The sequence below is a fragment of the Apteryx rowi genome, unplaced genomic scaffold (genome assembly GCF_003343035.1).
Source record: "Apteryx rowi isolate R43461 unplaced genomic scaffold, aptRow1 scaffold_158, whole genome shotgun sequence".
NCBI lineage: Eukaryota > Metazoa > Chordata > Aves > Apterygiformes > Apterygidae > Apteryx > Apteryx rowi.
This window is the reverse complement of record NW_020447841.1, coordinates 904693-916065: the sequence shown is the minus strand read 5'-3', so window position 1 is coordinate 916065 and position 11373 is coordinate 904693. Positions and strand designations below refer to the sequence as shown.

Sequence of the window (11373 nt, the reverse complement as noted above, 5' to 3'; positions counted from 1 at the left end):
GGGCTGGAATCAACTTCTTCCAGACTCCTGTGAGTGTTGATATTTTGACCTCCTCCCATGAATCACAAATGTTCTTAATGGCATCTAGAATGGCGAATCCTTTCCAGAAGGTTTTCTATTTACTTTGCCCGGATCCATCAGAGGAATCGCTATCTATGGCAGCTCTAGCCTTACAAAATGTATTTCTTAAATAGTAAGACTTGAAAGTCAAAATGACTCCTTGATCCATGGGCTGCAGAATGGATGTTGTGTTAGCAGGCATGAAATGCGTATTGGCATGAAATGAGCATTGGCTTCAACTTCAAGTCACCAGCTGCATTAGCCCCAAGCAGGAGAGTCAGCCTGTCCTTTGAAGCTTTGAAGCCAGGCATTGACTTCTCCTCTCTAGCTATGAAAGTCCTAGGTGGCATCTTCTTCCAACAGAAGGCTGTTTTGTCTACATGAAAATCTGTTGTTTAGTGTAGCCGCCTTCATCAGTTCTCCTAGCTAGATCTTCTGGATAACTTGCTGCAGCTTCTGCATCAGCACTTGCTGCTTCACCTTGCCCTTTGATGTTATGGAGACGGCTTCTTTCCTGAAACCTCGTGAACCAACCTCTGCTAGCTTCACACTCTTCTTCTGCAGCTTCCTCCCCTCTCTCAGCCTTCCCAGAACTGAAGAGAGTTAGGGCCTTGCTCTGGATGAGGCTTTGGCTTAGGGGAATGTTGTGGCTGGTCTGATCTTCTATCCAGACCACTAAAACTTTCTCCCTGTCAGCAAGAAGGCCGTTTTGCTTTCTTATCGCTCATGTGTTCACTGGAGTAGCACTTTGAATTTCCTTCAAGACCTTTTCCTTTGCATTCGCTACTTGGCGCAAGAGGCCCAGCTTTCGGCCTATCTCGGCTTTCAACATGCCTTCCTCACTAAGCTGAATCACTTCTAGCTTTTGATTTCAAGTGAGAGACGTGCAACTCTTCCTTTCGCTTGAACACTTAGAGGCCATTGTAGGGGTATTAACTGGCCTAATTTTAATACTGTTGTGTCTCAGGGAATAGGGAGGCCCGAGGAGAGGGAGAGAGACGGGGGAACGGCCGGTCGGTGGAGCAGGCAGAACACACGCAACATTTATTGATTAAGATTGCCATCTTATATGGGTGTGGTTTGTGGTGCCCCAAAACAATTACAATAGAAACATCCAAGATCACAGATCACCTTAACAGATATAATAATAATGAAAAAGTTTGAAATACCGAGGGAATTACCAAAATGCGATACAGAGACATGAAGTGAGCACATGCTGTTGGAAGAATGGTGCCAATAGACTTGCTCAGCACAGGGTTGCCACAAACCTTCAATTTGTTTAAAAAAAMCCCAAAACACAGATATTGCATTTTTTTGAAGCGCAATAAAGAGAAGCAGAGTAAAACGAGGTATGCCTGTAAATGGTGCTGAAAGCTCTTTGCTCAGTAGCTGGGGAGAGGAGTATCAAGACCAATGATGTAAATTATTTAAGCAGCTGTGAATTCTGGCAGGAATAATACACAGTGCTGGGTCTTTCTTATGTCGAACTAATCCAGACTGCTACTTTGGCTTTTTGAAGTTCAGATTTTTGCTTTCTAAGACTCTATAATCTAAGAGCATAGTCCTCAAACAACCTATTTAGACACTGTTGGAGGTCTAAGATATGAACTTAGTACCACTTGTAAAATGGAAGTGATTTGGTTGTGCCTTTCAATTTTGTGGTCTTTGAGAAAGTTAAGTGTTTAGTATTCTGCTGAGCTTTGATGAGTCATTAAGTATGGATTATATTTACATATTAGTTTGAAGAGCTTGTCTTAAAAATAGTCTTGTTTCAATGCTAGCTGATTTCCTAGAGCCACACTTCTGAAGTAGGCTGCAGGCCATGTACTAGAAATGAAACATGCCCTTCCACTGGGGATAGCTACCTTGAATGACCTGACGTTCACCGGAGGATGAGCACGTGATCACAGTCAGTTTCCATGCAGTGGTTGCCATGCAATATATTCACACCCTGGTTTACCTCAAGATAAATTATTTATGTTCCTGTAGCTTGAATAAAGCCATCGCATACTCTCAGCGTAGCATCATACTCTGGCTTCTGGCCAGAGCTGCACATGAGCACAGACATCGTAACCTTGCTCTGTAGCCTGGGGCAGATGCTGTTGGTAGGACAGTAAGTTCCACCCTGAGCTGTCTCTCACTTTGAGTTCCCATGGCTGTGTTTGACACACATGTAACACCAGGACGCAGCATGCAGACTTCGCACTGTGCACTATGGAGTTTCTTTGGTTTCTTCCTTAGATTGCCAGATACCTCTGCTTCTGGGCTGTGGACATTTAGCAACTACTGGCTAACCCYGTGTGTGAAAGGGGTTTAAAGTAGTGTACTGCTGCTGACCCTGTCTTCTTGCACCTATAAATGCACTGTTTCCCAGTTGTTACATTAATGTAGCCACAAATGTGAAGCTAAGAGTCGATATTGACAGGAAAACGAAAAGAACTGGTGGGTGGATTGGTATCTCTCTCCTACTCAGAAGCAGCAATGCTGCTATTTGGTGAACTAGTTAATGAATTGGAGGAGAAAGAAGTAAGTTGCCTTAGCTTGCTGTTCTCCTTAGTGGTTATGCTGTCTCCATCCATGCTTAGAGGCTTTCAAGACCGGACTGGGTAAAGCCCTGACCAGCCTGATCTGACCTCATAGCTGACCTTGCTTTGAGCAGGAGGTTGGTCTACAGACATCCTGAGATTCCTTCCAACTTGAGTTTTTCTGTGATCCTATGTTGCTGAGAATCTAAGCCCCAATGTCCTGCAAGTGTGTGCTCCAGCTCTGGTAATAACTTCACCTCTGAGCATTAGAGCCAGATGATGTACTCTTGTCTCTTGGTGAGGACTGGGTGAAAGGGGATGAAAGCTGAAATAAGCTTTCATAAAATGTCCCCTTTCAGGTTTTCATGAATGCAAGCAGCACGTTTTAAGTGCAGGAAGAAACTTTTTCAGTCAATGTATGCTTCTTGTAAACCTTTTTGGTTTTATTTCTGGCATAAATGCAGATTAGCTTTAGAAGGAGAGAAGAAAGGAGGAAGATTATAGAGAGATCAAGGGAAAGAGATGAATCTATGGGAGAACTAGAGGAAGTGGATGGAAGCCTTATTTTTATTCAAGAAAGAGAACCATTATTTCTATACATAGAAGGCTACTGCTTCTGAAGTGGGTGGAAAGTAAAAGGGTTGAAAGAGCTTATTCTTTTAAAAGTATAACTGGGAAGCMAGTCTCTCATTAAGTCTTGAGCTTGGACCAAACCCCATTAGAAAGCTGTATCTTCACTATATAAAATATTTTTTATGGTATGTGTGTGTATGTATGTATATATATATAAAAAAAAAATTTGGACATCTGATTCAATAAAAACTATATAAATGTAGGTAAGTTATAAATTAGTGTTATCTTAGCATAACTGACTGTGATATCTACTAAAGGACTCAGGTATTTACCCTAAGCAGCTACTGCAAGAGTGAATGGCTTTGCTTTACCCAGAGCTAACTCCATTGTAGACATGCTTTCTTGCTAAATCCAGCATGGCAGTATCATGTGCTTTGCAGGTTTCTGAGGCTTTTGGGGAACTGAGTTGAATTCAAAACATATTTTATGATGCAAAATATTTTTTGTACTGGTAACCAGAGGAGGGGGGCAGGGAAGAGTTTTTGCTCACAGGGCTGGACGGGCTAATAAACAGTGGTGTCCAGATAGACAACTGCCTACCAAGCAAATCTGTGGTTGCTGGGACTCTGTCTGCACTGTGAGAACTGAATTGGTGGCAACAAGAGTAGGGAACTCTTTATTCCTGTTATTCTTCTGTTCTTTACTTTGTTTGCTGGATTTGCAGTCTGCTTGCTCTAATTTCCCTTCTCATTATACTTCTGTGGTAGGGAAAAATGGCCCTGTCTGGGTTCTGTAGAGGATTTTATACTCTGACTGCATTGGCTCAGCACATATGGTATTAGTGGAAAGCACTATCACTAATGTTGCATCATGTGGGTAATTTTTCCTTTTTGCCCTTTACAAGTGGAAAAATGTGTGCAATGTAGCATAGTGTGTGTTTTAATATGTTATATACTGCTTGATGTTTACTGTGGCAAGGGTCTTAGTTGGAGGAAAAGTTGGTGATGCCAGCAGTGGTCTGTATTACCTTTTTGGAGCTATTTATTTCCCCATCTCTGATCAGCCCCAGCTATGTTCTGTGGCCYGTGTGGATGGACATGTTTGCCATCAGTACTTGGGAATTTGAGCAAGGGTTGTTTACTTTTTCTCCCATATCGGAGCTTAGAGATAGTAGCTCCTGCAGTGGGCTGTAGCATGTATGTAAATGGCTTTTTATCAGGCTGTTCTCTCTGTGACATCTCCCACGATAACCACCCCCACACAGACTGTGCTAGGATGGCTCTTGCAGTCTGATTACATGCTGCATGTGTGTGAATGTCAGTGGGTTGTACTGGGTTTCTTTCAGGGTCCTCAGCCCTGCTTTGCACTGAAAGGGGTGGTGACTCTGACATAGACATGTTTTTGAATTTGTTTTCAATTGTGGGGGTTGATTAGAAGTTCAGAAGTAAATAAAACTGGGACAGATCAGAGAAGAATATTTGTAAGTTGATTGTTACAGCTTCAGCACTTGGTAGCTTCTTGTCTTTTTCTGTATAGAGGGTTAACATCCTCTTTTCCCCTTCATGACATAGCAACAGGGTGGGGAAATAGAAGCTTTGAAATAATAGAAAGAAACATAATCTAAAGCCCAAAACTTTGCAGATGGACTGGAAGACAAGGTCTGTTGGATGCCATTCCTCCAACACAAGATGGATATTGGTAGAAAGGTGAGAACATGGAATGGGGTGTTAGTTAAATTATCATCATACCCTCCCTCCTCCTCCTTTTCATTTTGAAGTAAATCCATTCCCTCTGCTCCAGCCAGGTCAAAACTTACAAAAGTGCTAGGTGCTGACATGTATTCCTCCTAGATAGGTCCTTGGGGAATGTGCTTTGCACTTCTGGGGCATCTTACCTTCTCAACCCTCTGAATAAACTGCTTGTGTGTTGCTCAAATGCAAAACATTAAATTGGGTAACTCCAAGCACAGTTACCAAGGGGACAAAAACAGAAACTTACATTTGTTTACTTTTCAAGTTTAAGACTGCCTAGGAACCTCAAGCTCCTCCAGTGTGAGAGCTCTTACCACATCATTCATTGTGGGGAGATCTGGCATCTGTTTGCCACCTCATAGTAGCTTGTGATGAGACTGCTGAAGCGAGCTGTGCTGAGGTGCCTAGGATTACATGGGCTTAGGCAAGCATGGCTCCTGATGCATGTGGTAGCTCCTCACAAGAGGCAGAATCCTTTGGCTTATACTGCAGCAATCTAAATCACTTTTTTGGAGAGCCTGTTTAGACAGCTGAAATCTTTCTTCTTTTGCTGCATTTGTGGATCTGTGTCAAGAACAGTAGGATTTTGTCTTACACCTTGCAAGTTTTTCATTAGTTTTAGGGAGCGTTAATATATAGAGTCTATTGGGAAACATGTACTAGACTGTTTACAGCCTGTGTGGGCTACTGGGCATTTGTGCAGTTCCCTTTTGGTTTAAAAGGCCTGAGTTTCCAAGCAGAGGTATTGTGTGGATCCAGTATAACTTAAGAACCTGTGCAGATCAGAGTAAAATCAGTGTGGGAAATGTAGCCTCCCCAAGCAGGTTTGGAGATGTAAAGAATGTGGTAGCATGTTGCCAGATATGCCAGATGAGGATCTGGTGATAAAAGATTTTCATGTAGGGATAATAGCTGTGGGTCTCCAGTTAACATACTTTTTGTTTGCAAGAGGGGTTGGTGATGGAAGAAAGAGTTTGAGTAGTACAAAAAACAGTTCTTTTTTTTCCTATGGAAAAGAGGGCAATTTGTAATTAAAGAGTCTCTTGTGTCCTGCCAAGAGCTTAGTGCATGTCCAGGTGCGATTCACTCGTGCTCAGATTTTCCAAAAGAGGCTTCAGATTTTCTGACTTAGATATCCAAGTTTGCTCTTAAACTGTTGAGCTTCAAAGCTTCACATGGAATAGTGGATGCTTAGAAAATCTCAAACGCAGTCCCAAGGTGTTTCAGGAATGGCACTTGTGTTGAAGCACCCAAAATCTATAGCTGTCTTTGGAAATATAGGCCTTAATTTCTCTGCTTACTTATTTGCACCAGAAGGATTGTATGTCCTTTCTTCATAAAGCCTTTGAAAGGTGCTATAGAAGTGTGCAGTGTCACTCTATGTTAGAGCAGCATGACATCAAATGCCTTGCATGTATAGGAATTTTATGTTCCTGGGGTTCCTGAAAGTCATTAAAACAAGGGGAAAATCCACATACCGAAAAGCTTTCCTGTTACCTGGTAAATGAAAGGAGAAAACAACAGTGTTGCTATTTGTGGACTCCAGTATGAGAAGGTGCTGCTATTTTGCAGGTCTGTCACTGGAGCGCTCAACCAACTCAGTTGCCTCACGTGCTCGACTGTGTGAAAGGGAGGAGGAAGTCATGACTTGTTTTGAGACAGCATGTGTCATTGCCCAAGTGTACTTGCAGGAGCTTGAAAAGGTAAGAAATGAGCTTGAGGTGTTTATTGATGAGCTACATGGAACTTCCAGGAATTTTGACAGCAAGAGTGGTAGGACAATGCCATGTCCTCATAGACAATAAAGAGTTTAAGAACAATTTTGCAAGAGTTAGGTGTCTTAGTATTTTCATGGGCTAAGTTTTTCTGTGTAAGCAGTTGTAAAACAGCTGTTTACCTTTGTCTCTGCCAGTTCCTCTGAGAATGAGGTATGGAAACCTGTTTTGTCTGCAGTAAAGCACTGAATGCCTCAGATATGCTTAGGTCTTATTTCAAGTTTAGCTCTTACTAAAGAGGAATCACTAACTTTATGTAGCAAATGCCACCTTGAAGAAACCCAGGACCTTTTACACATCTGCCATGTAAATGATACACAACAGTGGACACTGAGATCCCTAACAAGCTGATAATAAACTGCTATGGTTGACCCAAAGAATTAACTGCCAATGATTCAGCTTTAGCAGGTGAAACTGGAAGAACCTGGATCACTAGCAAGGAGTTGCTTACTCAGTGGTTGGCTAGGATGCTGAGTAAGCAGAGTGCTGTGGGCCCTTTGCTGAGTGATAATATGTGCCACTGATTAGCTAGAGTGTACATGCTTGATGGCCTCCATCTCTGTAACTTTGCCCAGCTATGTTTAATGGGTGCACACCATAAGCTCCCATGCCTTTCTTCTGCCACGTTTCATGCTTGGCATCAGCAGCATTGATGGTAATGCATGTTACCTACTGTTCTGTCAATTAACTGCCTTTAATCTTCTGACCAGCTGCTTTTGCTGTCATCAGCAACAAAGGTGCATGTCTGTTCCAGGTTTTGTTTTTAACTGCATTAAAACTAAAAAAACTGAGCTAAATATGTATATAGAAATCCATTAAGAAAACCAGCTAACAAGGTTTTGGTCTGTTCCTTTGCAAGAAAAAGCTAAATGACTTTTTTGTTTAGAATAATTTTAAGTACTGTCCTTTGCTTGCAGAAGGACCACCTCCTGCCAATAATGGGCTCAGTAAATGTTTTTATTGATAGCTTGTGTCTGCCAAATACAAAAAGTTTGAATTGTAATTCATTCATCTTTTGGACCTGGAGAGACAAGGAGGCAAGATTCCTGACTGATGTACTCAAAGTCCATAGGTCTCTGGTCCTGGGTAAAAAAAACCCTGCTCTGAAGAGTCTATACAGGGCAACTTCCAGCAATGAAAGCTGTTTTCTACTAGCACTGGAAGACACAATATCTAAGGAAGCCAAAAGCAAGAAGGGTTTGATGGGAGAAGCAGAGGAAGAGCTAAGATTCTTCCATCAAGACTCCTTGTAAACATTAAGAGTCACTAAGCTGTATTATGTTAGCAAAACACGCTTACAAATTGCATTAATGCTTTGTGCGCAAGGTGCTGGGTCTATGTAGTTGGAGTAGTACTTCTGAGACACTCAGTGTTAATGTTTAGTTAATGTTAAGTGTTTGGTTTTCTATTTACTTTAATAAAGGTGCAAAGTAATAAGGAATGATGTTTCAAAACTCACATTGCATACAGATTGTGTAGTGGAAGTCATTGTATAGTTTCTTTTGAAGTTGCCTTGAAAGGTTTTTCAATAGCTAGTGAAGATAAAAAGTTGTCAGGTAGTCTAAAGAGGAATCTGATGATGGAAGATAACATTTTATTGTTTGAGTTAACTCTTTGGCTAATGAGGAAATGGCTAGTTCAAACAGTTATTCTGTAATTCCATTGGTTTCTTTCCTCCCCTCACAGACCTTAAACAACACGCATTCAAGGAGTATAAAGGGCAGCAACGTGACTTACTCTGAGTTTGAACTGTCCTACTTCCTGGAAGCAGCTCTCCAGAGTGCCTATGTGGCTCATTTAAAGAAGGGGTAGGTGAATGCAGATGTTTAATAAAAGTAGATAATAATAGATAGTATTGAATGTTTTGTCTTAGATCAAAGCTTATTTCTTTGTATCTGTATTGTGGTTTTCTTTCCTTCCCCCCCCCCCCCAACTGGTTCAGCTCATGTTTCCTCAGTGTCCTTTCCTCCTTCCTATTTCTCTGTCTCTCTCCACCTTCAAGTAGGGTGGARTAGAACAGTTTTGTTATTTTGGCTCAGCTCTGTTCCCTGTGGAGATGAAGAGAGTTTGACCACAGAGTTAGGAGAAGGTGGAATTTAATCACTGCTGAGTGCTTTTAGAAGTTTCAGCTAGAGGGCCTGGTTTAGAGCTCAGTAAGTTCTTGAGGGCTTTTTTGTTACCATTTGGTGTGGGTTTTTTTGTTTTTGGTGTCCCCCCCCCGAAGTTGTGATCAAACCCGAAAATCTGTGTGATTTTACTAGAGGGAATGCATCCAGGAAGAGCTCTACTCCAGAGTATTATGACCCTAAAATACAAGTCTCAGTGAACCTTAGAATGGCAAGAGGAGTTGGTATCTGCAGGCTTACAGCGAACTTCAGCTGAGAGAAACCTTTTCAAGAACAATAAAAAAGACTTAGTATGTGCCCGCTTCCAAATGACATTGTCAAGGGTACCTCTGCCCCAAAAACAGAACATGTCTTTAAAACGTATCAGTTCTGTTTAGCTGATGAAGGGATTGCCGTGAGAGGAGAACATCCTTTTTACTATATGTGAATAGTACATGTAAGAATCCATCCTCCTTTAGTCCTGTGTTTATAGCATAGTATCTCATTTGATTCTTTGAGAATCAAATGCTGAATATTTTCACTCCTCTGTGTGTAGTGTCACTGGCCAAAGAGTTACACCCCCCCCCTTTTTTTTATTATTAACAAACCATCTTTGAAAATACTTAATTTTGGTTGTGTATTCAGATTTTCTGATGAATGAAAAGCAGAAGAAAGGGGAAAATAGGGGAGAATGAAAGGAGAAAACTGGAAAAAATCATAGCAAAAATCAGTTTAAATTCTTTTGTAGAAAATGATACCATTTTTGACTCATTTGGTAGGAAGGTTGCTCTTGTTTGAGGCTTTTTGTTTGAGTTTGTTTTTTTCCCAAGAATGATTTTAAATGCAATTATGAATATGCTTAGTAGTGCCCATTCTTTCATTTTAAGCCAAGATTAAAAGCCTGTATGTACAGTGAAGCTGTACTTGTAAACATATCCATGCAAGGTCCTTTCAAGTCATGTTTGATGCAAAGTAAGGCTCCATACCAAAGAAGCACAAACTTCATTAAATTACCCTTTCAGTCAAATGAGTACAAGTTCCTGTACGAAGATAGTATGAAGTTGTAAGTATGAGGTACAGTCTCAGTATCATCTGAATAATAGGGAACAGGTTATCTGAAATGGGGGTTGACCAGTGGCTGTATCACAGAAGTGTGCTTTACTAGCCTGTTGTCATTTCCATGGCAAACAAAAGGCTCAGGTCCTGCCAGTAAGCTCATTAGCTATGTAATAAAATAGAATCTCATTTAGAACATATGGCATTGAAGTCCTCTAGGCACCTTTTGAATAACAAACTCCCTTTCATTTTATTCAGCAACATTTTAAGTTCAGCCTTTATCAGTTCAATATATCCAGTGGGKTTTTTTTAGCTATTACTCTGGGCACTGCTTGCTCCCTTCCCACATTATTTTAATGACAGCCTTTAAAAAAGAGGAAAAAAAAAACCCTGCAGTAAAGTAATTTGGAATAAAAATACATGTGTGAATTAAGCATCACTTTGATTGTAAGTTGAATTGCTGCAATAGCAACAAAACGTTCTCTGAATTTGTCTCCAGATGAAAGAACCGTCTCGTTATTGCCGTGGAACTAACTCGGATATGACAAGTGCAAAGTCTTATTCTCTTTCCACCTCTTCCGGCGCAGATCAGAAATCCAAGCCAATAAACTTAAAGGGTTGGTTGGGGGGGAAATGAATCAAGTGGAAATCTGCAGCTTGTCTCTGTGCTTCCGGCTTGTATTAGTGAGGCGTTTCTGCCACAAGAGGGCATAAGCGGCATTGGGATATATTAAGGGAAGAGGAGGGAAATGGGGGAAGGGGAGAAGAGGCTTTGTCAGATGTTTCATGTGTATGATGAATTTCTCTGCCTGATACTAAACAGCTCAAAGAAACACTTTTGTTCTCCTTGTTGCTTTCAGCATGTTCAGGTAGAAAATAGGCTCTTGATGGTGAATGCCCAGGCTGACAGGGGCAGGCCCTACAGGATGGGATGTTCCTTCTCAGTGGTACGAGTGTACAGAGAAATTGGAAGTGATTTGTTCTTTTTAGGAGAGCTGGTGTCAGGCAGATGAACTGAGGGATATCTGTGTTGTTCTGCTTTTGTGTTTGCTCCTGCTGGCAACCTTTCAGAGTGTGGCCAGGGATGCATTTTTCTCTTACAATTTTCAGTGAAAAAAGGCACCGCACCCCCTTCCTATGCATCCGTACAAAACAAAGGTCCCTTCTCCTCTGCAGATGTTAAGCCAGCTGTAAGGACCAGCAAGTTTTGCAACTGTGGAAATCCCCAACACTGTGGATACACATTTACTTAAAAATACTGTGTTGCTGAAGGCAAATCTGCAATTGTTTGCCCTGCTGCACCACAAAAAGGCTTTCTTTTATTCTTTCAGTGAGCAGTGTTGCTGCTGTGGATGCAGAATGTAGGCAAGCAGATGTTGTCTTTACTGTAGGAGGCAGCTTGCTGTTTTGTTAGCATCTGCACTGGGTTTGGTTTTTGCTTTTTTTGTTGTTGTTGTTTTTTTCCTCCTAATGTGAATGTCTGTGCAGAGATTAGGCTCATCTGTGACGGCCTTTCGTTTCAGAATAT

General features: G+C 41.3%; 1 protein-coding gene across 8 annotated transcripts in view; it reads left to right on the top strand.

The window, feature by feature from the left end:
* The window catches only part of TTC7A (tetratricopeptide repeat domain 7A), a 192874-nt gene that overhangs the window by 18028 nt on the left and 163473 nt on the right, over positions 1-11373 (top strand). For 6 of the 8 annotated variants that reach the window (XM_026059482.1, XM_026059485.1, XM_026059481.1 and 3 more), the window contains 2 exons: positions 6482-6612; positions 8371-8492. The exons of 1 other annotated variant lie outside the window; for it this stretch is intronic. In XM_026059482.1, the coding sequence (XP_025915267.1) occupies positions 6482-6612; positions 8371-8492 (253 nt within the window). Of the gene's footprint in view, positions 1-3776; positions 3796-4799; positions 4865-6481; positions 6613-8370; positions 8493-11373 lie in introns of those variants that run through there. One more of the 8 variants, XM_026059487.1, reaches the window with a different exon arrangement.